The sequence below is a fragment of the Amphiura filiformis genome, chromosome 5 (assembly GCF_039555335.1).
Source record: "Amphiura filiformis chromosome 5, Afil_fr2py, whole genome shotgun sequence".
Lineage (NCBI taxonomy): Eukaryota > Metazoa > Echinodermata > Ophiuroidea > Amphilepidida > Amphiuridae > Amphiura > Amphiura filiformis.
In genome coordinates, this window is record NC_092632.1 from 54987070 (window position 1) to 55012763 (window position 25694).

Here is a 25694-nt window from a genome sequence, read left to right on the forward strand (position 1 = left end):
TCTCATACTAATAAACAAACCAAAAGTTTTATGATGCTTATTATAATGATTGGTTCAGACTTGCCAGCACCCATGCACCAGTCACAGTACACATGTGATTGTCCATATTGTCTACATTCAATGTGAACACAAAGGTGTTGTTATTAGTATTGTACCCAACATTCTGCTCTTCTTCAATCGCCAGACTTTTTGTTTTTAAACAAAAGTCAAAAGAGAACTATAAAAACTTTAAAACAAGGCACTGTCATTAATGAAGATGAAAAGAGTAATATAGTATAGGATGAACATCTTGTCAACCAAGTGCTTGGTAGCACATATAGTTTGATCAGCTTGTATCAGCAGGCCTTATAACATTGACGATTAATATCAATATATTTTATTTTGAGAATTGCCTTGTGACATCTCGCTAGAAGCATCTCAACTCATTAATTGAAGTCCTATATTTTGCTTGTCTACTTTATCTAACACTCATAATAAAGACCAGACAACCGTCAACTATAATATAACTCTAAACATGGGTCTAATTTTCAGCGTAGTGGTAAAAGCCTAACAATTCCTGCCGATTATGAGCTGATCAAAGTATACAGACTGAGCTAATAATTGAGCATTAACAGTCTAGAATTTATACTTATTGAGTGCCTGTTTCATATCACAGTCCCATAGCATGCAATTCAATTTATGCCAATTTAATCATGTACATGTACTTAATTCTTGTGATCAGCAATAAATGCACACTAAGTGCTATTTTTCTAGTATTTTGGAACAAGCTATAAGTATAAAGAAATGTTCTTGTTCAAAATGTGGCCTTGTGTGTTTGTTTTTTCTTCTTGATCTTGAGACTCAATTCTTTTTCTTAATTATTGATCATGAAAATAAGGCAAAAGGGGGGGGGCATGCCTCGGGCGCCACTCTTAGGGGGCGCCAAATTGACAAATTCAGCATCGATTCTGCGCCCCTCCAAGCGATGAAAGTCAAAATTTCAGCACAAAATCAATTGAAAGAACATTTTAAGACCTATATTCAACTTCTAGTAACCAATTAAATAGTGGTAGGCCTTATTTGTGCAAATTTCACGCGCCCAGCACAATTGTTTCAAGAATTGGGGGGCGCCATTATGTATCCTTAGCCCTGTGTGACACAACCCCTAGCTACACCACTGCCTGTGTCTATTTATTCTCGGGTGGGGGAGGGGGGTAGGGGCGCCAATTTTGTTTCTTGCCCCGGGCGCTACCAACCCATGTTATGCCACTGGCACGTACGCAGGTCAGGGGGAAGAGAGGGTGTGTGCCCCTGTTAAATTTCGCTAAAAAAATGAGATTAGAGTGTGGAAAACGATGCAATGGCTGCGTTTCATTTTACCATGCATTAAAAACCTTCGCCCCATGACTCCCGCTGCAGCTGCCCCCAGACCCCTGCATGATATTAGCCCCCCTGTAAAAAAATCCTGCATACGCGCCTGATCATGGGCCAAAATAGTGTAAAATACCAATTTTGGGGCACTACAAGCGCACCTTGTCCCAATAAGGGGCTGTGCAATTATGAAGCCAGGGTAAATGATTTCCATATGGCCTGCCAAAAATTGCTGGCCCTCCCCCTCTTGGCAAAAATCACTCCCTCGCCCTCCCCCCCTTTTTGGCCCACCAAAATTTGCTTACCCCCCCTCCCCGATCTGCCAAAAAAGTCAGTAGGCTATCGTCCCTATATTTCTCCTCCCTTTCCCTTTCCCCTCCCCTTTCCCTCTCCTTCTTTCTCTCTTTTCCTCCCCTTTTTCTCGTGCTCATTTTACCTCTCCTCCGTCCCCATTTTAGGTGTCCGGGGGCAGTCTGCCCCGCGGCGCCCCACGCTGGCTAAGCTGCGCTGCTTTCCAGGGAGCAATGGTCATTTGTGATAAGTCACAACCCCCCAAGGGGGCAAAGGTGGGCAGCTGAAAAGTCCGTTGCCCCCTGTGGGATATGCTGACCACCTTAATCATTTAAGATTGGTAGGCTTTTTGTAAATTAAGCACCCCAGCCCCAAGCATTTGCCCCAAGTTGCATGAGTCCCTGCCTTCGGTCCAGCCTAGCTTTTTGATGACCGAGTGCTGGCTACGCGTCCCGGGTACGCGTCCAGCCCTACACTATCCATTTCATATTGAAGTGCCCCCCTCCCCGGGATAATATCAGCAATTCTGTATTTTGTAAGCTTTTGTAGCTATTTGAGAAGCTTTGAGACTCTTGGGTCTTCAGTGCGTGTTTGTGAACCAACCGAAAGTAAAAGGTGCTCCTACACAAAAGGAGGGATTTTCAATTCGGAACCAAACGATGGCGACGCCCATGGTGACATTTTGACGCTGCCTTTGAAATATTGAGGAACCCGGGTTAGTAAAGCGCGAATTTGGGTAATAAAAGTTAGTATTTTGCTTTAAAAAGTATTTAGATGAAAAGAGAGTACTTCTCTCTCTCTTAGAAAATTGTTTCTTTGTCACATTAGAAGTTACAAATGTTTGTGATTGTCATTGACAAACACTGACACTCACTGAACAGTCTCACAGATTTAAGCTTTGCTGCAGTAGATATTTCAATTGAAAGAACACAGCATGCCCTGACATTGCGTGACGATTTTTCGTCAACGTGTGCCACTGTGCGTGCATAATATTATATTATGTGTAAGCACAAGCAAACTTCTGCTAGTGAATCCAACCAATTAAATTAAACCAAGGCTAGACATGTTCACAAAATTTTCAATTAGGATATTTCACATGGAAATTATTTTGTTTAAAAAATGAGGGGTCAACCATGTCTGTAGGTCAAAATTTAGCGAAGTTATGCCATGGGCAAATGTCTGTTTTTAAAAAACTGCACTTTTCTGCGGCCATCATTGACAATACCTTACAATGACTTACTGTACAAAAAAAGCATATTGTAATGCATCATTTACCATGATGATCCATTTTACACAAAGGCGATTTTATTTTATGAAATCTAACCAGGGTTGCCAAAAGATTTCAGCCCGAATCGCGGGTCAAATAATCGAAAAGTCGCCCAATTTTTCACTTTACCATTGGTTTCTATGGGGCAGGTAACTAGCGGAAGTCGCGGGAGCCAATGTTGAAAAGTCGCCCAATTTTTTTCTTAACCATTGGTTTCTATGGGACAGGAAATTGTCATAAGTCGCGGGAAAAATCTTCAAAAGTCGCCCAATTGGGCTACCAAATCGCGGGTTTGGCAACCCTGAATCTAACTTTCACTGCATGCTGACTTCTGTATCAAGGATAAAGTACCAGCACTTTTTAGACTACGTCTCCAAGTAATTCTGGTGTCCAAATTTCAAATTTTTGTATTTCCATATATGGGGATTACATAGTTAAGCCATTGACTGTGAGCTACTGTGGTCGCAACTTTATGGATTGAATGTCGCCCTCTATAATAAGCAATGTGGACATGTCTACCAAGGCCCAAGCCAAACACACTCGACTTTTTCGAAAATTCTAACTTATTAGTAGCGAGTCCGGTGGATTTTGGATTTCTTCAACTAACCCTAACAAATTTGGTATCCCTGGAAAGAGCATCAAAAAAGAAAGAGAAAAAGAAAAAAATGCAATCTTAATATTTTATGAGTAATTTACATGATTTTGATGTTAAAAATGTAGTAAAAAATAAATACACTTCAGCTAAGATACATGTACATAAATGCTAGTCTCAGTGTTATATAGCCAAGCTAAATTGAAGCCAAATTGGACAATCTAAAAAATTGGTTTAATGCGTTTTAAAACTGAAGGTCATGAATGAAGGTTGCGTGTTTGCATTGTAACAGTAGTTTTTAGGTAGTTCACCACGTTAACTTGTAGTTGTATGGCTCAAAATTCGGACCGCTCGGTATTTATGTGCAAATACATTATATATTTGGGTCAAGTGAAGTAGACATGATATCCATGACATCATATTTATGTAGGTTTCCTTGACCTATCTTTACTTTTAGATGTAAAATATGCATTGTGTTTAGGCCAATTAGCAATATGTGCTAAGGTTTGCCTTTTGTATAGGTTGAATTACGCATTAACGATATATGATCACAGCTAGTTTATACAAAAATGTATAACTTATAAGCTCTGTTCATTCAATTGAAATTTCTACTGTACTGCAGAATTCAGTCTTCAATGATAGGCAGTTCATACATACACGCTATGTAACGGCGCTGTGATTGAGTCGAGAGCCGGGCATAAACAGCGTTTATGCCCGGTGTCCCGGATGTGCGATCGCCGGGTAGGAAAAATCATGATTTTTAATAATGTTACTTGTAATTTTTGTTGTTATTATTTTGATGAATTAGGAATCACAAAATGTTCTGGTAGTATGAGCAGGGGTTCATTCATATATTTTCATGACTAAGAAGTTGTTTATGCCCTCGGCCGCAAGCGGCCCCTCGGGCATAAACAACCGCTTAGTCATGAAAATATATGAATGAACCCCTAATTAGCCATTTATCTGTTGGCCATTATACATGTATGTGATGTGATCAAACAAAATCATTTCAGAAATTGGGAATATTGATTTTAAGATACAGCCAAACAAAGGATATTTCCTTTCATATTTCCTATTGCTTTGGAATCTCATGCAGGTTGTCAGTGTGATTTTCTGCAAAATTAGCTTTGCACATGTTTGTTACAATCAATTAAGACTCTGAAAATTGTTCAGAATGATTTTGCTTGATCACACCACATACATGTATTAAATGACCATCATTTGAAGACTGAGCTCTTATAATACATCCTTGGAGGAGCAGTTTCAGACAATAGCTTGGGAATTTTATTGGGGCTGAGGTTATCTTTTGAATCTTCTCATTTATTGACCACTGATACATTTAAAAAGCAAATTCAAATTTGTCATCAAGCCACACCATTTTATATTTAGGGATTCAATCATGTTTCACCGTTGTTCATCACCGAATTAACGATAAGTTCGCGTCGCCTGTGTGGTTTATTTGGCGAGGGCAGCTTTAGCTGCCACGAGCAAAGTACGAACCACACAGACGCGCTGACGCGAAGTTGTTAATCGGTGATGAACAACGGTGAAACATGATTGAATCCTTTCAACAACGAAAAGAAGCTAAAAATCGTATAATTCACGATTATTTTACGAGGAATGTCAGTTCATCATTGCCACTCAGCCTTACAAAAACTTTGATGATTTCTCTTTTGATATCAGCAATAAAACTACAGAATAAAACAGCAATGTTTAGCCGCTTCCTGATAAATACTGAAATCAACTTGTAAGCTGGCATACGCACAAAGGTTCCAGGCATGACGAATTTCTGGCGCTCTCGCGCAAGAACGCGTAGTCTCGCTCACGTTCACAGATACGCTACAGTAAAAGTGTTGGTTCATCACGGATTAACAACGGTTGGCTCATGTACAAAGGTATAGGAAGAGTTGTTGAAAACAAATTAAAGCCCTAAAGAAATCCAAAACTGAAAACTGTTTTGTCATATATAGCACTTTCCATAACAAAGTTACATCTTGTTAAAGATTGACTTTTGTCAAAAATGTTCAACCAACATTTGATGCATCAATTACAAACCAAAACAGCATAGTCTCACAATAGAGAAGCTTTTCAATATATATGGAACTTCTATCAAAATCCTAGTAAAATACCATGTGTGATTCTTGCATCACAAAAATAAATTATCGTATATATATTTGGGTTAAGTGAAGTTTATTATCTGTTCCAATCCGGTGTCACCTCATACAGAAACTGAACCTGTTGATAGGTTGTAAGAGGGGATAGCCTTTAGCTTGATAAAATCAATATAATTTGTCAGGTGCGAGCGAGACCATATATGAAAAAAGTTTTTACTACGTCCATTCAACAATGCATTATGTAACAAAATGGTCAGCATTCACCAATCAATTAATATTTTAAAAAATGGGCCTAAACAAGACTAGTATCAAGTATATTCAGTATATTACAGCATGTGAGCGAATCTCCTCCATTCAACATTGCTACAATGCTACATGTATAAGCCTACATAGTTATTATTATTTTAACTGTTTAAGTTTGGATAACAATTAACATGTTCTGTATGCCAGAACAGTGATGAATATATCATGTAGACCTAAAATGTTATACATGTAGAGTTAATCATGCCTGTGTTTGAATGTTTTACTGATTATCCAAGATAGTGCTGAAATTAAGTTTATTTCAATAGTCACCCTGTGGTTCGGAAGTCACGTAAAGCTGTTGGTCCCATGTACAGGAAGAGTCAAACCCTGTGCACATTATGTGTCAGAGCTATTCCAAAAGAGAAGGGGGACCATCCCGGTTCTGATATCTGCAATCAATCCTAGGTTCCAGGATCGTGCATAGATTAAAAACTGCACGTTAAGCCTGTGCGACAATACTCAAATTGAGGTATGCACATATATATAGGAAGAAGAGATATATGCACAGCATATTTTTAACAACTGTTTATTTATTTCATAACCCAATGTGATTCCATAGATTTCCATATAGGAGAAGAAAATACCCTGTATTTCGGTGTCCCAGGCTCAATTTTTGAAATTTGATCGTTTTGTTCTTGAGATATAAGAATTTTACAAAAATACCTCATTTCAATCGGTTTCATGGATTCCAATGTGTTGTATACTGATTACCAAGCACTGTACACACAGTGCACTATGCTACTTTAGCATTGAGGTAAATGACATTTATTTCTTGTTTTATTAGTTGCATGACATACACATATGCAAATTGTATGAAAAAACAAAACACCTTTTCAAGCCTAAAATTGAATAACACCTTCCCTGATATAAAACACCTTTTTTTACAAAAACACCCACAAATTAAAAGCTAGCATACATTGTTTTTCGTAAAAATTCCACGTTCTCTTTCAACAGAGAGGTAGGACATACAATAGTCCATCAAGACCTTGTCCTGTAAATGATAAAATTTGTGCTTTGAGTTATGCAATGTCCCCTTGAAACAAAGGCGAGTGCTTTTAAACAAGGTATCGGATTATAAACAAGGTATCTGATATCACAAGAACGAAATGGTCAATTCAAAAACTATTTGAAAGCTGTTTATATCAAATTTCAAACATTAAAATACTCACAAAAAATAAAATTTCTGATGGTACATCTTTCAGAGACACTGTCAAAGTTACATGTATGTTCTACATGTATTGAAATTGAATCAGATTTGGTGATTTTCTCACATTTAGGATCATGACATGATCATACTCCACTCGATAATTATGATATAGCCTAGCTTGTTCCATTTCTTTAACTTACATATCTTCCCAATTTTCTTTTAGATAACCTGGAAATACCAAGGAAAGGATATACTATACTTTGATATAAGGGTAGATCGCAACAGCATCAGACATCATGACCATGGACATCTTGGGTCAATTTTGTGGTCTTTCATCAAATAACTACACATTGTGGACCGTCAATCCTTATGGCAGCTGTTACGAGCAACTTGTTTTATTTTCAACCCATGTCATCTTTGCAATCCTTAGTGGATTCCATGCTGGTGAAAAGTGGCTGGCAAGTCCAAATTTAAAACTTTCCCGGGCACTCCACCTACGATTCATCATTTCCATAACGGCAGGATTAGTGCCTCTCTTGCATATGTTGCTCCAAGTACAACTATTTCATGATAAGCCAGATGATTATCTCTCAGCAACCTGCCAAATAATCGCGTGGCTATCACATTCGTTGTATTTGTGGCTTACTAAGACACGCCACATATCATACCTCAGAGGACATGTTAAAATCTTACTTTCTTGGTTTCTTACTCTAGTCAGCGCTATAATTAGGTTGTCCACTGTTATTAGACAACTTAAGCATAGTGATACTAGCTTGTCCAAAGCAGAAGAGAGCTTGGCAATTATAGCAGCAATTTTACACCTGTTTTATGTGGTCACATTAATTCCTGCCCCTCGTCATACCAGACAAAACATTGAAACATTTTCAACAAGTGAGTCTTTCCCAAGCATCAATGAAGATGGGAGGGAAGAAGGTGCATCTCTTATACGAAATGGTCAGACATCAAAACATTATTCTGCTATACCACAAGGTGATGTCATTCAGCTTGGAGTAGCAGGAAAAAATGCCAGTTTTTTCTCCAAACTTATGTTTTGGTGGATTCAGCCTCTGATGGGCAAAGGTGCAAAAGGACAGCTACATACCACAGGAGATGTGTTCCAGTTGCCAACTTCCGTGTGTACCCAAAGGGTAGAGCAAAAGTTTAATAAGATCTTTATAACCCAAGAAACAACAAATATTATCCCTCCAAGTGGGAGTCTATTCTCCGAAGCACAGTTACATGGTTTTGCTAGCGCGAGCTATAGAGATAGTATGGAAAGTGATGATTCAATAGAACCGCCAGAACCTGTCATACAAAGTCCAAAGAAACTAACTTTGCTCAGAGCACTTAATAAAGCATTTGGGTTAGTGTATTTTTCACTCGGTTTTGTGCAATTTATAATAAGTCTTTTAAGCTTTTCTGGTCCACTGCTGCTGAATGCCTTAGTATCTTTTATGGAAAGTGATGGTCAAGAACCAATGAGGTACGGTTACTACTATGCGTTAGGTCTTTTCCTGTCAACATTGATTATTGCTTTCATGAGTACACACTACAACTACCAGATTAATCTTGTTATCCTTAAAATGCGAGCAGCTGTAGTGACAACAATATATCGCAAGTCACTTGCTGTCAATACTACAAATATATCACAGTTTTCTGCAGGACAAATAGTCAATTTTATGAGCGTTGATTCAGAGAGAGTGATCAACTTTTGTAGGAGTTTTCATCAGTTGTGGAGTCTTCCAGTACAAATTGGTGTGGCGCTGTACTTGCTTCATCAGCAGTTGGGATTAGCATTCTTAGCAGGACTTTGTTTTGCTCTGTTGTTGATTCCCATCAACAAGTGGCTAACAGTGAAGATTCAGGCGTACAATCAAGAGTTGATGGCCAGAAAAGACTGCAGAGTTAAGGTAATAGTACAGCTGCTAACTTAAAGCATTGTGTACTTTCTGATAAAAGATTGAGAGTTCCCAATCCATTCATAAATACAAGGTCTTAATAGGTTGACTTTAAGATGTTGAGCTATCTGGATTTGTCCCTGGTGACCCTTAGAGGTCACAAAAAGTCATACAGGGGTAGTGATGTGGTCGGCACCGTTTTTTATTGTCGACATGTCGATATAATTCGTATACCGACGTCGACAGTGTGTCGACATAAAACAATTCTTTTAAAAAAAAAAAAAAAAAAAAAAATTTTTTTTTAATTTTCAAAAATATTTTTGGCCAGAAAATCAGTTATAGGCCCAAACTGACTTGTTATTCAAGGTTGAAACCAGAGAAATACTGCTACTCAAAAAAAAAAAAAAAAATTTTTTTTACAAAGTTGGAAAAAGTTGTACATTTTAATTACTTTTGTTTCTATTGAACAGCTAGCAATGCATACTAATTCAATGTGTCCCTGACTGTTCAATAGAAGCAAAGGTAATCAAAATGTACAAGTTCATCAACTTTGTAAAAAAATTGGCATTTTTTTTTTTTAGTAGCAGTATTTCTCTGGTTTCCAACCTTGAATAACAAGTCAGTTTGGGCCTATAACTTGCTTTTCTGGCCAAAAATATTTTTTTGAAAACTAAAAAAAAAAAAAAAAAAAAAATTTTTGTCGACATGATTTTTTGATGTCGACATGTCGGCATACGTGCCGACGTCGACATTATGTCGACATAAGGCATGTCGACCACATCACTATACAGGGGTAAAAAAAATTGAATATCACAAGGATTAAAAAATGAACAGTTTGTGCTATCTATCATTAAAGAGTTACATGTACCTAATTTGCTGCTGTATAGATCTTGGAGACTAATACGCAACCTGCATTTTTCACATTTGATTTCTTTTCAATATAGTACCACAACTGAACAGGACTACAATCCCGTTTGTCCCGCGCACTTAGTTCTACTCACATCCTGCTCACAGTAAAATTGTCACAACTAACTTTTTTTGACCAGTCCAACATGAATCCCAGCTCCCGCTGGACTCATGGCAAACCTGTGAGCCTCTGGTGTAAAACTGGCATTTTAGAAGACTTCTTTTACTTTTGAATAAAGCATTAAATTCCCATCAAAACTGATAAATCAAAGACTAAAAAACTGTATAATGTTCACCAATGTCTGTCCTTTTGCTTTTCAACAGATGATGAATGAGGTCCTGTACGGAATCCGTGTTATAAAATTCTACACCTGGGAAAGACATTTTGTCAGCAAAATCAACCACCTGCGGGGTCGTGAAGTAGATAGCTTGCGTGGAATCAAGTACTTGGATGCTATGTGTGTGTATTTCTGGGCTACAACACCAGTGTTTATATCTATCCTGACTTTCACAACTTATGCAGCTCTTGGACACCAGCTCACAGCAGCTAAGGTACGTGCACTATGTTGTGTAGTTTTGCACAAAAAAAATTCTTCCATTCTGTGTTTCTGATAGCTACACTTGGTTTATGAACAAATTATTTAAAGCCATAATGCTAATGAAAGTTGATGTTAGTTTTCCATCACATATTTTTTGTCGAGTGATGAGGCGACTCTTTCATTATTTGATTGTATTTCATACATTTATGTACCTAAATTGTTCATGTCAAACCATATCAAACCACAAATTAATGATCAGATCATCTTTGTCCAGACATTTTGCAGCAGATTGATAACAGATAACTCAGCTTCTGAAGACTTGTGTGACTTCCATTCTATTCTTGGTTAATTACCTGTCTGTCATGGTCATGGTAATTCCCTCTAAGAAAGACACTTTTCCAAGTGATTTTCATCGTTAATGAACAACGCTTACTTAACTATTATTTGCAAATTTAGCAATCTGGCGAGCACAGCCTGTACGATTAGACATCTAAGATAAATAAATACCATTGTTGCTCTTTCTAATAACCTCATTCCTTTTGTCAATATGATAACACATACGAGGGGGTATCCAAAAGTTTTTGACATCACCCAGAAGTGAAAGAGCTACATCGATGAAATTTTGTCAGTGTAATCACTGGTCCTTATGTACATTATGGTCCAAAAATGGTCTCATAAGTATGTTTACTTTCTTTACAAGTGGCGCTTAGATGGGCAGTAGGCGATAACCTTTTCATGATAAGATCCTCCACTTTCTTGAGTTTCTTCACTGTGGCCGCATCATCCGTAAGTGATGGACGTCACCTTCTTGGCTCATCTGTGAGGGACATGTGGCCAGTTTGGAAATTCCTTTTTCAAAAAACAACAGTGACATATGATGGGCAATCATCACCGTAGATAGCTTTCATTTCATCATAGATTTTCTGAGCATTGTAGGCATAACCCTTCAAATGCAGGAACTTAATCATGCTGCGTGCCTCAATTTTCACCATCTTGCAGGTTATGCGCCTACTGCCCATCTAGCGCCAACTGTAAAGAAAGTAAACATACTTATGATACCATTTTTGGACCATAATGTACATAAGGACTAGTGATTACACTGACAAAATTTCATCGAAATAGATCTTTCACTTCTGGGTGATGTCAAAAACTTTTGGATACCCCCTCATAATTATTAACTCGCATCTTTAACTTGAATTCCTATTTTGGTCTTGTAGGTCTTTACCAGTGTAGCATTATTCAACATGCTGATTGGTCCATTGAATGCCTTCCCATGGGTGATTAATGGTGTCATTGAAGCATGGGTGTCCATAAAACGCTTGCAAACATTCATGGAACTCAAGGAGTTAAATCTAGCACAGTATTATACCAAAGGTGAGAAATAAAAAAACAGATGTGTAAGAGACCTATAAAAAGTGAATTATACTTTGGTGGGAACTGCAGCAATGTATGGCGATTTGATCCAGGATGACCTTGAAATTTTTATTTTGCTTCGGGGGTCATTCTCACCAACTTGCATGAACCTGCAACAATCTATGAACCCTGATGACCCAGAAATGACACTTTTTGTCTTGCTTTGGGGTTGTTCCTGCCAAATTTCATGAACTAGCAAAAATCTATGGACATTTGACTTAAATGACTTGCCTCTGATGACCTTTCAATGACCCCTGGCATACTACTTTCCCCTAAGTTATCTGAAACATCAACATTTTATAGCCTAAAGATCTTGCATGAGGTAGGATCCAATGCCATTTTGTGTTATTTTGGCAGCCATTTTGAAATGTTCCTGATGTTTTAGAACTTAACTTCTGGCTTTGTGTTGTTGCAATGACCGTTCAGAATTATAATCTTTCAAAAATATTTATAAATCAAAGGATCTGAACCATGAAATGCACCCATGTGACTGACTTCAGTGCCCGGGAGGTAATTAGGTCGAGTACAGTAGTTGTTTTGGCTGCTTTGTATTTCAAACAGCTGTTTTAAACAGGGCTGTATGTTAACTTTTTGTTCATATCACATTTCTGTATATAGAGCCATTGTATCCCAGCTGTTGGTTAGAGATTCAACAGGGAGATTTTCACTGGGAGAGACCTAAGCCTGCTCAAGCTGATGACACTTCTGATGTGCAAGATCATGTTGAAGAAAAGACAACAACAGATGGTGATGAAGAAAGTAGGCAACCTGCTGGCACGCTAAGACTCAACAGTATCAATATACAGATATTTGAGGTATTGCACATATCTTAGATCAGTAATCTAACACACACATACTGTATTGTACATTACTGTCCCCTCCAAAAAATTGGATTGGGTGGGCCTTCATTTTCCAAAATTGTTCCACTTCTCGGGTTACATCCCACCTCAGCTTCCCTCTTCTGGCTGGTTTAGATTTGATGCATCTCCCCTATTTGTCAAGGACAAGCACTTCTTCCTTTTTTTAAAGAGGTGATTAGTTTCATTACAATGGTTGTTTTCTTACAAATCAGTCCACTTTTAACATAACACAACACAACACAACACAACACAACACAAAAAAACAACAATGCTTGAGGTCATTAGATGTCATACAATGTATTATCAACCTCATTTCGGATCTTTTCCACCTTACCAACAAAGATCTGTAGGCAAGTTTGTTTCAGGTATTGCTGTTTGACTCTTACCAAGTAATTCATTGACAGTTTTATGCATGTCCTTAACATTACAATTGTTGAGTCTATCACTGTAACAGCATTTCTTGGCCTCACATATTACATCAATGACATCTTGCTTTGCCTCAATGTATTCACTGTGGTTAGCATCTGATTTCAGTTTACTCCATTTCCTCTCCTTCTGACACAGCTTTCTTCTGGCTTCAACAACTATCTCATCATACCTGGCAGGGTGATGTTTTACCCTACAAGTTTTAGTGAAAGTAGGGGCATGAGAGTTTAAGACTTCAGTGCATGCCTTGCTATAATCCCCCAGCAAGCCATCAACACTATCATACTCTTTATTCATGATATTTTCATTCTTGCATCAAGATCCCTGGAGAGCTCCGCATGATCAATGAGCTTGTATTTGCAGAAAGTGAATGTGATCTCCTCAACAGATGATTTGGGTAAATCAAGGACACAGTTGATCATAAAATGGTCCTTAGGTGAAGAATCTTTGTCAATCCTATACCTCTTAGCAATAGTATCATCTTGTCTGGTAAATCAAGAGTATTCCCACATCTGTGAGTAGGCCCAGTTACATGCTGAATTAGTCCAGTTGATGCAAGAGTGGTTAAGAATTGGTTAACATCAGACTATTAAAGTCGCATACTAGAAGGATCTTCCCAGGTAATCAGAGTTCGTTTTTTGCCGGCAAAAAACCTGTTTCTGCTGGCAAGGTGGCAAAAACTGGCTGGTTAAACTGGCAAAAATGGCGAAAAATGGCAAAAACTCACATATAGTTAGTTAAATATTAAAAAGTAACACAGAAAAGCTCATAAACTGTAACAAACAATTTTCAATGAATCATCAAATTTATTTATTTCCATATACATTATACATATATAAAAAAAAATTGTACATCAAAACAAACAGCAAACAAAAAAGACAATATGGAGGAGTTGACCGGAAGGCCAATGAGGCCTGAATAAGCCAACCCCTAAACAAAATTTGTTGCAAAAATAACAAGAACAAAAACACATGAGACCTAACATGCAATGCCATTAAATAAATCAGGCAAATCATTCATAGAATATCTATACATAAATACGCCCAGTTTGAGTGAGTACATATCTTTTACAGTTAGATATTTTGCAAATAAGGGTCCTGAATGACTTCTGTAATGACTATTTGACACTGTTCTAATTGCCCACTTTTGTAATTTAACAAGTTTATCAAGATAAGTTTTACAGGTACTTCCCCAAATAAGTATTCCATAGTTGAGGTAAGGCATTACTAGAGTACAATAAAGAGTGTGTAAAATACGTTCTGGAACATAGTGTTTTAATTTGTTCATGACACCAATATTTCGTGCTAGTGTTCAACATATTTTTTCTCATCAAGTCCTTAAAATAAAAGAGTTGCTAGAATGAAGTTCAGCCTATCCTCTTTCTCAGATTTGCATATGAGACACGTAGGGTCCACCTCATATTGGTTAAATCTGGTCCTGTTTCTCTGAAGCAGATAGGTGCCGGTGAGAATTCTAGCTTGACTGCTGCTCTCTCAACTGCATGTAGACCATATTATGTTAAGGTACTCTATACTGGATGGGATGCACCAGTTTTGAAATTAGAGGTGTTCAGAAATTGAAGTGATGACTTGTCCAAGGCCTCAATTATCAGTTCCCTTTCCCAGAATGCCTTCACTGCATTGGAGACTTTCCTTTTCCCTTGGCTTGAATCGGGAGGGTCATCAACCAAATCATAGATTATACTTGATTAGGAGTTGCTGTGCCTTCATGAACCAATTCTTGCTATAAAGCTTCTTAACTGCTAGGTGCCTACATGCAAGGTCCATCTCAATTGTTGATTCACTACACAGGATGTTTCTAATCTGTAGAGGTGATAAGAAACGTTGGATATAGACCATTCTTCCCATGCATTCCGGCACCCATCAGTACATACATAGTTCTCCTGATGATCTTGATCTGATTATTGATGTTGACAGCATTAGAAGACTAAGGCTATACCCAGATGGGTAGATTGCTCAGGATATGGTATCTCCTCATTGTTATCGTCTTCTTTGCCCATTCTGGGGATTCGCATGCACATGTGTGGAATTGTTTGTGGTCATGAAATATTTTGTTCAGACCGGCTTGATCTTTCACAGTTTTATAATAACCAGTTTTCTGATTTTCTGGATGTACATAAACGTGTACCTTGCCATTCCAAATCCAAGCGCTCTTTACCCATACTGCATGTTTTACCAGATCTTGCTGTTAATATAATCTCTAATCCCTCATATTTGATAGGTTGCCAGTTGTGTGTATTGAAACGGAGAGCCAAAATGCGATTTCAGATTTTTGGCCTGTTTTTAAGCTTACCTCCTGTGTGTTTGTCCATTGCAGAAATACGAAAATTTAGCTCTTGTCAAATTCATATTTAGAGAAAAGTCACGATGCTCACGTGTTCGTGGTAGTTTTTGATTGTTATTATGCATCTAAAAATGATTGCATGGCTCTGCACAAGGTATATTTTTGTAAATATTTGGATTTGTTTACCTGTCGATCGTCAGTTTTTGCCGTGGGTTGAAAATACGGCAGAGAAATTTGTCATGTCGTACGTGCGAATTTGGCTTCAAAATTTCACTATTCTGCTAGAAGTTGTACAGAGATCTTATAATATTGTGTAAATAATTTTGTCAGGAACAAAATAAGGTATTACATACCGTCTATGAGTAAATATTGTGGACAAAATTCAGGTTTTTCTTGTTTGTTTACAGAATTTTGGATTTGTCATTTTGAAAGTTCCCTGCAATCAGTCGTCTGGTTTACGTAAACAAGTTTTCCTAAAATTGTAAATTTCCTTAAAAACGACTTTTGTTGATCAAACTTTGGATTATTTAAGATGTAATTGTTTAAGGATGTAGAATTTTAAGATATTTTTGAGTATTTCAATGTTTTACATGGTCAAAAAGGGGTCATCAGTTTGATTCCTGATTTAAAAACACTAGCAGTTCTAGTTATTAAATTTCGTCATGTTCAAAATCTTTTCGAAAGTGAGCGCCTGACGCGGAGTGACTGCGCGATATCCATAGTAACGGAGCTTACGCTTTGAACGCAGCCGCCAAAGGGTTCCATGAACGCGTTCAGGAGAGTATAAAAGGCCGTGCACGCACGCAAATTAATCAGATTGCTTGGTGGACAATAGTCCACCCAAACCTTCACTCAGTTTGAAGGTAAGCACTGCCAACCAAAGCAAATACGCCCTACTCTGGAGCTCAGATTGAGCTAGGGGCAGCTTGGCTACCACAATAGTGGCAACACCGGTGGTTATGCACTCCGGTGTTTTGGCCTAGCGCCTATGCCTATTGTGCAAGTGACTTGCCGCACACATGCACAAGTCCAATGGAAAACTATGCACTGTATTTTGTGTGCATTCATTGTTGCATGGCAAGTTCGTATAGGTGTACAGAAGGCTGTACTCTGTAGTCGGCCTACTAGGCCTTGGCCTAGCCTATGACTATGTCATGTGATGAGATTCTTGATTAAATTGTATTTTTATGCTTCTCGATTATTCAAGCAGATAGTATGTACTGTTCGGCAGCATTTATTGGTAATTTATTTGGATTTAAAAGAGAGAAATAAGGAAATATCGTCATGATCATCAACAGAGATTGTGTATTTACCAATGTTTTACTTGTATTTATGAAATGTGATGTGTGAAAAGACAAATATGAAAGCAAAATAACAATACAAGATATAACAAAAGAAGCAAATATAAAACAGAATTGTCAAGTCTCATTTTTACCTGTTACTTCTCCATTCATACATCACTGATTCCACATATCTTGGGGAGAATTCTAGTCTTTGATACTACGCTACCACTTGTATGTTTAGAAGGCTAGTCTTCTCCATCAGTCGTTTACAAAAGTATTAGGGGCAAGCTCGGTCCCGTTACAACTGGTGTCTGGCGGTAGGATAATTCAAAATTTTAACAGATTTTGACTCACGATTTATTATGGCAGCGACTGAAGATAGTGTTGATACTTCTCCAACCGATACCAGCTCAGAAATATTAGCTGGTGATGAATTTAATGTTCATGAAAGTGATGAGTCAGTGAGAAGTAGGCCTAAACTTTCTAGCAATGACACTCAGCCTGGAGTAAAAATAAAGCCTCAAACTTACGATGGAACCACTTCCTGGTCAGACTATTTGATACAATTCGAAATTGTTGCTGAATGGAATAAATGGAATGATTATACCAAAGCCATTTGTTTAGCAACTAGTCTAAGAGGTGTTGCTCAGAGTGTACTGGGATATTTGGATTCGACTGAACGGCATGATTACCACTCACTTGTGGCCTGTTTGAACCTGAGGTTTGGAACCGAAAATCAGGAAGAGCTATTCTGGGTGAAGCTCAATAACAGAGTAAGGCACCCAGACGAGTCATTACCTGACCTAGCTCACAACATCAGGAAGTTAGTCAAACTAGCTTTACCAACAATACCAAGTCCTTTCTCACAGGAGATAGCAAAGAAATACTTTATAAGTGCTATCAGAGAAAGCGAGTTGCGGTTAAATATCCTGCGTGCAAAACCTGTTACTTTTAATGATGCAATTAAGTTTGCAGTGGAAACTGAAGCTTTCTACAAAGCTGAAAAGTACAGGAAGCATCAAAATGACGCTAATGCAAATGGAATTGCTGAAGGGCAACTTGTAGACGTGACAAAGAAGACTGGGAGATCATCGAGAAACAACCGGAAGTCTCCCTCATCACAAATGCGAGCCAGGAGAAGGTTAGCTTTCTTAAAGATACAGAAACAGTTAACCAGGCCACATGCTCCCTTAATTGGGAAAAACTGTGATGATCTACCCTGCCAGATGGCATGCTCAAGCAGTTCAAAGAAGAAAGGGAGGAAGACACGAAAGTCTCCATCATCTAGAAGAAGAGCCAGGAGACGATTAGCTGTAAGGAGACAGTTAATTGGTGGTCAGGAGTACACGCCCTTGATCATGATAAATGGGGAAGACTGCCAACCAGCAGGTACCCCGAGTGATGATCAGACGGTATTAGTTGACCGTACAGGCGTCCGCGAATGGAATTCATCTGGTCAATACGCCAACACTCTGAGAAAGTTGTCATCTCAGATGAGTCTTTGGAAGAGGTCAGCTATGCTACTTGATGACGGTCATGATGGTATAGGCACACGATCAGGCCTATGCACCAACTCATTGGCACCAGGAGACTTGCCATCATCAGAATGAGTCTGGAAGAGTGACCGGTTTTCATGCAGATATGCAATGATTGTCTGATTATAATTTGTAAATAGTTTTACGAGGAAGATTCAAGGAGACGAAAGCTATCGTGGTTATGGGATAATGATATGCGGAAAAGCCCTCGCCGTATAGTTATTGATCCTTGTGGTGTATATGAAGTCCGGAAAAGGGCTCACCGACGTCTTGCACTGCCTGCTCACAGCTCCTTGCCGCTAAAATATGAAATTACTGTTTTATGAAGTTGAAGTCAGGTATAGGCCTTGCCGCATCATCATCATATAAGCGTGTTTCATAGCGGATTGTCTACTTTACCTGTAGACCCTGTATATAAAATTGTTTTCATTTGAAATTGTTATTATGTAATCATAATAACTCGACTCTGAGAGGAACAGCCTCCAATAAAAAGAACTTCATGAATGAAATTTTATTTCAGCCAAAACATGATTAGAAGTTTGATATGACTTTACTGACTGCAGCGGTATTGTCATGCCAATCTTTTGATCAAGTTTTGTCTCTGGGAAATTCTTGTTCTTTTAAAAAAGAGCAATATTCTGGATTTCTTAATTTAGATAAAGTGAAAGACACCTCACTTTATTTCGACACAACTATTCTTAGAATCATTTGGAATGATGGATATGGGGACATCGCCATGAAAAATATGGACAGTATGGACTGTCGGGCACTCATGTTGTTTTACATGAGATTTCATGCCTTAATTCTGAATTGAATGCCAGATTTTGAAGATTACGAAGACAGATGAAGAAAAACAAAATGGAGATGGAGATAGCTATGTTAAATAACATACATCGACTTCAAGCCTACAACAATGGTTGCTTCATTGAGCCATTAGAGCTGTACGTGCTATCTACTGAAGATAGCTAAGTTTCGTCGCATACGGCATGTGCTCTTAAGAAGATTAACAAATGAAAATCAACTAGATCTCATCTGTTTTCTTACTGATACTGTTGAGGCATCACCACGGGCCGGTTATGCAGATCTTATGATTTTTAGAACTCTGGTTGGTACGACGGTGACTTACTGATTGCAGTAATGATGTTTTCAGAGCAATGTCAGACTATGTAGGCCCATCGGCAACAGAAAATCAAGTTTCGCTCTTGGGTGGATTGCCAACTGAGAAAGTCTACATGGACTTAATAGAACTCAGGTGCAAGAATGATTGGCAAAAGTGATATTTGACTAGTCAATGGTTATTCTTTACCAGGTCAAATGTTTTATTGGATGATGTATGGTTTCTTTACACCTTGCATAATTGATGTAAGGGCGGCATGAGTCAACATTTCCTCTCATGATCGACGGTGAACCAATCTGGCAGTTTCTCATGAGAGTTGCGAAAAGAGGTATGATAATGTAGATTCTCAGATGTTGAAGATATCGAACTGAAGACAAGGTCCATCAGAAGAAAGGACGCTGAGGAATATAGAACTTTTAAAATATCTGAACTTAAATATTGATCATTAATTGATGGCAAAAATGTAAAATGTTAAACTGATGTTTTGTGTAACTTGATGCAGAGACAGACTTCTGTTCATTAGCTCGAAAGTCAAGATTGAAACTGGTATTGTTCATTTGAAAATGAAATTGATGGAAATGTGCACCAAGGTGAATTAAATGGTTCTTGTAAATTAATATTTTATTGATGAAGAAGAGTATGCATAAAAACCAGATGCTTAAATGATTTATGCTAGAGATACTGTGAAAGATTTGTATAAAACTTGTAAACATAATAATAATAATTTGCATGTGAAATTGAGTTGCTTTTATAATGTATAATAATTGTAAATCTGCCGAATAGCTAATCAAATTTTGGAAAACTTTTTGAGGTCATGAGGTCACGACAATGTTATTGTCAGCCTGTCACCAAACAATGGTTGAGTGAATTTACCTACATGTATGTTACTGCTAAAGTTTTGTAAAGGAAATGCTCTAATTTTTTTAAAAATTGTAATTGAGTTAAATAATTGTACATGTTACATTTCGGGACGAAATAGTCTCGAAGAGGGGGTAGTGAAACGGAGAGCCAAAATGCGATTTCAGATTTTTGGCCTGTTTTTAAGCTTACCTCCTGTGTGTTTGTCCATTGCAGAAATACGAAAATTTAGCTCTTGTCAAATTCATATTTAGAGAAAAGTCACGATGCTCACGTGTTCGTGGTAGTTTTTGATTGTTATTATGCATCTAAAATGATTGCATGGCTCTGCACAAGGTATATTTTTGTAAATATTTGGATTTGTTTACCTGTCGATCGTCAGTTTTTGCCGTGGGTTGAAAATACGGCAGAGAAATTTGTCATGTCGCACGTATGCGAATTTGGCTTCAAAATTTCACTATTCTGCTAGAAGTTGTACAGAGATCTTATAATATTGTGTAAATAATTTTGTCAGGAACAAAATAAGGTATTACATACCGTCTATGAGTAAATATTGTGGACAAAATTCAGGTTTTTCTTGTTTGTTTACAGAATTTTGGATTTGTCATTTTGAAAGTTCCCGCCATCAGTCGTCTGGTTTACGTAAACAAGTTTTCCTAAAATTGTAAATTTCCTTAAAAACGACTTTTGTTGATCAAACTTTGGATTATTTAAGATGTAATTGTTTAAGGATGTAGAATTTTAAGATATTTTTTATTATTTCAATGTTTTACATGGTCAAAAAGGGGGTCATCAGTTTGATTCCTGATTTAAAAACACTAGCAGTTCTAGTTATTAAATTTCGTCATGTTCAAAATCTTTTCGAAAGTGAGCGCCTGACGCGGAGTGACTGCGCGATATCCATAGTAACGGAGCTTACGCTTTGAACGCAGCCGCTAAAGGGTTCCATGAACGCGTTCAGGAGAGTATAAAAGGCCGTGCACGACGCAAATTAATGAGATTGCTTGGTGGACAATAGTCCACCCAAACCTTCACTCAGTTTGAAGGTAAGCACTGCCAACCAAAGCAAACACGCCCTACTCTGGAGCTCAGATTGAGCTAGGGGCAGCTTGGCTACCACAATAGTGGCAACACCGGGTGGTTATGCACTCCGGTGTTTTGGCCTAGCGCCTATGCCTATTGTGCAAGTGACTTGCCGCACACATGCACAAGTCCAATGGAAAATTATGCACTGTATTTTGTGTGCATTCATTGTTGCATGGCAAGTTCGTATAGGTGTACAGAAGGCTGTACTCTGTAGTCGGCCTACTAGGCCTTGGCCTAGCCTATGACTATGTCATGTGATGAGATTCTTGATTAAATTGTATTTTTATGCTTCTCGATTATTCAAGCAGATAGTATGTACTGTTCGGCAGCATTTATTGGTAATTTATTTGGATTTAAAAGAGAGAAATAAGGAAATATCGTCATGATCATCAACAGAGATTGTGTATTTACCAATGTTTTACTTGTATTTATGAAATGTGATATGTGAAAAGACAAATATGAAAGCAAAATAACAATACAAGATATAACAAAAGAAGCAAATATAAAACAGAATTGTCAAGTCTCATTTTACCTGTTACTTCTCCATTCATACATCACTGATTCCACATATCTTGGGGAGAATTCTAGTCTTTGATACTACGCTACCACTTGTATGTTTAGAAGGCTAGTCTTCTCCATCAGTCGTTTACAAAAGTATTAGGGGCAAGCTCGGTCCCGTTACAGTATGTGTATGACTTGCCAGATTGAAGAGTGTATGTGTATGTTGCCAGATAAGGATACTATACTATTGGTTGGGGATTCTGTCATCCATACAATTTTTCAATGGTGCTCCTTCCAAATTTCAATCATTGCTAACAAGCTCTGAGAACCACACATCAAGGATGAAAATTTTTTGTATGTTTTGTGTTAACAGAATAGAAAAATCACACATCAAGGATGAACACTTTTAGTTAAGTTTTTTAATTGAGTTCTGATGTTTTCGGTTCACATATCAACTGATGATAATGGAACCGAAAGTGTGAGTCTTGAAGACTTAGATAATCATGTGACAGTACACTACTCATGGATTGCTTATATTACTCTATTTCAGACCTTCCAACTATGAAGTTGTTATATAGTTAATGACCTCACTCCATTTTATATTTTAGGGTCAGCTGGTAGGTGTGATTGGACGAGTTGGATCAGGAAAGAGCTCTCTCCTGGCTGCAATTACAGCAGAAATGACCAAAGAATGTGGTACCATTAGTGTTGCTAATCTCAAGGGTGGATTTGGATTGGCCACTCAAGAGTCCTGGATACAGCATGCAACTTTGAGGGATAATATACTGTTTGGTGAAGAGTTTGATGTTGATAAGTATGAAGAAGTGATAAAGGCATGTGCTTTACTGGATGACATCAAGGTAATAATATCATGTCACTTTTTTTAAAATCAAAATCTTGATAGAGTCAGTTTGTAAACTTCAATCTGCAAATTATTCTGTATTTATATCCACTCTGGGTAGGGAAAGACTTGCATGTATACATGTACATCTGGCCAGCCCTCGAATTAACCCACGGCACCCACAGCATTTTGCCGTGGGTGCCCATCTCCACTGCCATAATGCCCTCAAAATATGTCCTTTACCCAAGGCAGTCACTTGCCGGGCCCTCTTAATGAAGTTGTCGTCGGTGCCCTAGCCCTGCCCCTTCATTATAAAATCATCTATCAGACTGTTTGTGTGTGTTTTCTTCACTTTTGAGAAATTGCCTTGGTGCCCTCTTGAAATATTACAAACTGCCGTGCTGCCTTGCCTTTTCAGTGAAAATCCAAGGCAATTATCGACTTGCCCTAAAAAAGTTGCTGTGCCCCTTCAGATCCTTAATTCGAGGGCTGCATCTGGCCAATCGCCCAGCGTAGCCAGGATTTTAGTGTGAGAGGGCATAGCCAAATTTCCATCCCCATTTCTTAATGTTTTGTCTTATTTTTAGTCATTTTGAATACACTTTTCTCTTTGCTGTCCCCATTTTATCCCTGGAAATCCTCCCGGCTCCCCAACTATGTCCCTGCAATCACCCAGAGTACAATGTAATATCTTTATCTACTATAACCCATGTGACTTGTATCTTACTAAAACAATAATGTTCTTGTGCAATCTACATGTACGTAGGAATGTGACAAACAACGGTCAAACTGAGCATCAAAGCATGACGTTGTGAAAATTATAGGATCTGATTTTGTTCATTAGTACTCAAAACTTTTGGATCTAAAATGTTTTGTGCCACTCTGTGTTATTGCATGCTCATTCTGATGCTAGATCAGTTTAACAGTCTATATGGCTTCAATCCCAATGAAAGGTATACTTTCACTTGTGATACCAGCATTGGGACTGGGAAGATACTCAAAAGATTATGATGTGATGTTGCCAATATGATTTTCTCTGAAATTTAACTTTTGAAGTGTATATGTACTATAAGGGTCACCATAAAGCAAAATTTGTGTAAAAGTTTTAAAATCTCTGTATGTCCTTTTAAGATTTTAAGGCTCTGAATTTAGAAAAATTGAGTACATTCAACAATATGTCATTAACATTAGCAGAAAGTCGTAACAATTACCCATTTGCCAGTAACCCAATTCTGTAATTTGCCAGTAACCCATTTCAGTATGCAATGATGGTGTGATCTAACTAGCATAATTATGATTACAGATCTTACCAGCTGGTGATATGACAGAGGTTGGTGAGAATGGAGTCACTTTAAGTGGAGGTCAGAAGGCCAGATTAGCTCTAGCAAGGGCCGTCTATCAGGTAACTATCATTATAAGAATTCATTGCAGTCATTGACTGCATTAAAGGGATCTAGAGTTAGATCTGCACAAGTACCGGTACTTGGATAGTAAAACTTAAACCATGGTAAGGCAAACAAAACTCATTCAAAACCATCTGTGGTTACCAGGCCAATATGTTTACTCAATGGCTGATGGTCATTGGTTTGTGTGTGTGTACACCATTACTTATGTGCTAGGTATGGTGCATGAAATACTGTCAGAAACTTACAAACAATTTTACTTACATCATACTTTTTAATGACAAATAGTTATAAGTTATTAATAAGGCCGGTGTTGACAGGTCCACTGTCGGAATCCTGTCGACAAAGTGAATTATGTCAACATATCGACAGAACTTCGTCCATGGCGACATAGTGCTAAGGCAATGGCCCAGTAAAACTTCGTCAGGCAAGCTCATTTTCACTCAAAATATTGGCCATTTCAATGTATTTTCAACAAAATGCAATGCCAAATCTTATCTTTTACCTACTATTTCGCCAATTTTTCATGTTATTTGCCTTCAGGGGTCATACTTTTGGCAGTATTTTACCTTGTTTTCCAGTGTAAATTGTACACTTTATCGCTACATGCTTGATATGAAGAGGGCCATCTTGTAAATTTGCTGAAATTGCCGACGGTGTTTCTAGATATTTTTAGGTTAAAATTTTAAAAATATTCCTAAAATCATGAAAAACAAAAGTCCTGGTATTTTTTTGGAACCCAAATGTATGTCGACACACTGTCGACGTCAAGATACGAAATATGTCGACATGGCGACATCAAAAAACGGTGCCGACCCCGGCCCTAGTTATTAATCCAAATGAAATCAAATCAAATTTACAGAAAGAATAGAATGATCAATTATCCTGACTGTCTGCATTCATAATTGGAATTATTTGCTCTGGCATTTAATGTTGTTAAACTTTTAGTAACAGGAAGACAAAAAAATCTGGAATACCCTCTGCTTAAAGCCGTAATGTATGGTTTCTGTCCAATTTGAATTTTTATTTTTATCTGAAATAATGAGGTAATTCCCCCCACACTGACTATCTTGGATATAAACATGAAATTCTTTGAGGGATTTAATGGCATGATTATGACTTTAATTCAAAATTGCTTGGTTGTCCTGCAAACACTAAGAATTTGACCAATTCCAACTAGGTGTACGTTGGGACATAACATAAACATTCAAATATGCGAACAAATCAGGTTTAACAAAAGTTTAATAATTTCCTTTTAAAAGATCATACATTATGCCTTTAACACTTTTTGTTTGAGGTTTAGGGTTATGGATAATGTTAATATTAGGGTATACTAGACACCAGAGGAATTAGCACAAAAGAAAGACTTTTGTTTGCTTTTATTTGTTCTCAGGATAAAGATATTTACCTCTTGGATGATCCCTTAGCTGCTGTAGATGCTCATGTGGGTTCTCACATCTTTTCACAATGCATTGTGGGATTGCTGCAAAACAAGACCAGAATCCTTTGCACTCACCATACAAAGTATTTGTCGCAAGCTGACCTGGTGCTTGTCATGGACAATGGAACAATCATTGCTGCAGGTAAAATATACATCCCATGATCCTTTGCCGTTTTATTTATTGTATCCAGGGATAGAGATTTTAGAGGTTGTTCTTTC

The 25694-nt window shown here is 37.8% G+C and overlaps 1 protein-coding gene across 1 annotated transcript in view; it reads left to right on the top strand.

Annotated features, from left to right (window-relative positions):
* The first annotated feature begins 2313 nt into the window (after positions 1-2313).
* LOC140153388 (ATP-binding cassette sub-family C member 10-like) overlaps positions 2314-25694 on the top strand; it is a 36575-nt gene continuing 13194 nt past the window's right edge. The window contains exons 1-8 of the mRNA XM_072176128.1: positions 2314-2356; positions 7288-8974; positions 10193-10420; positions 11625-11781; positions 12439-12635; positions 22399-22650; positions 23935-24033; positions 25428-25617. Of these exons, the coding sequence (XP_072032229.1) occupies positions 7361-8974; positions 10193-10420; positions 11625-11781; positions 12439-12635; positions 22399-22650; positions 23935-24033; positions 25428-25617 (2737 nt within the window). The 5' untranslated portion in view covers positions 2314-2356; positions 7288-7360. The remainder of the gene's footprint in view (positions 2357-7287; positions 8975-10192; positions 10421-11624; positions 11782-12438; positions 12636-22398; positions 22651-23934; positions 24034-25427; positions 25618-25694) is intronic.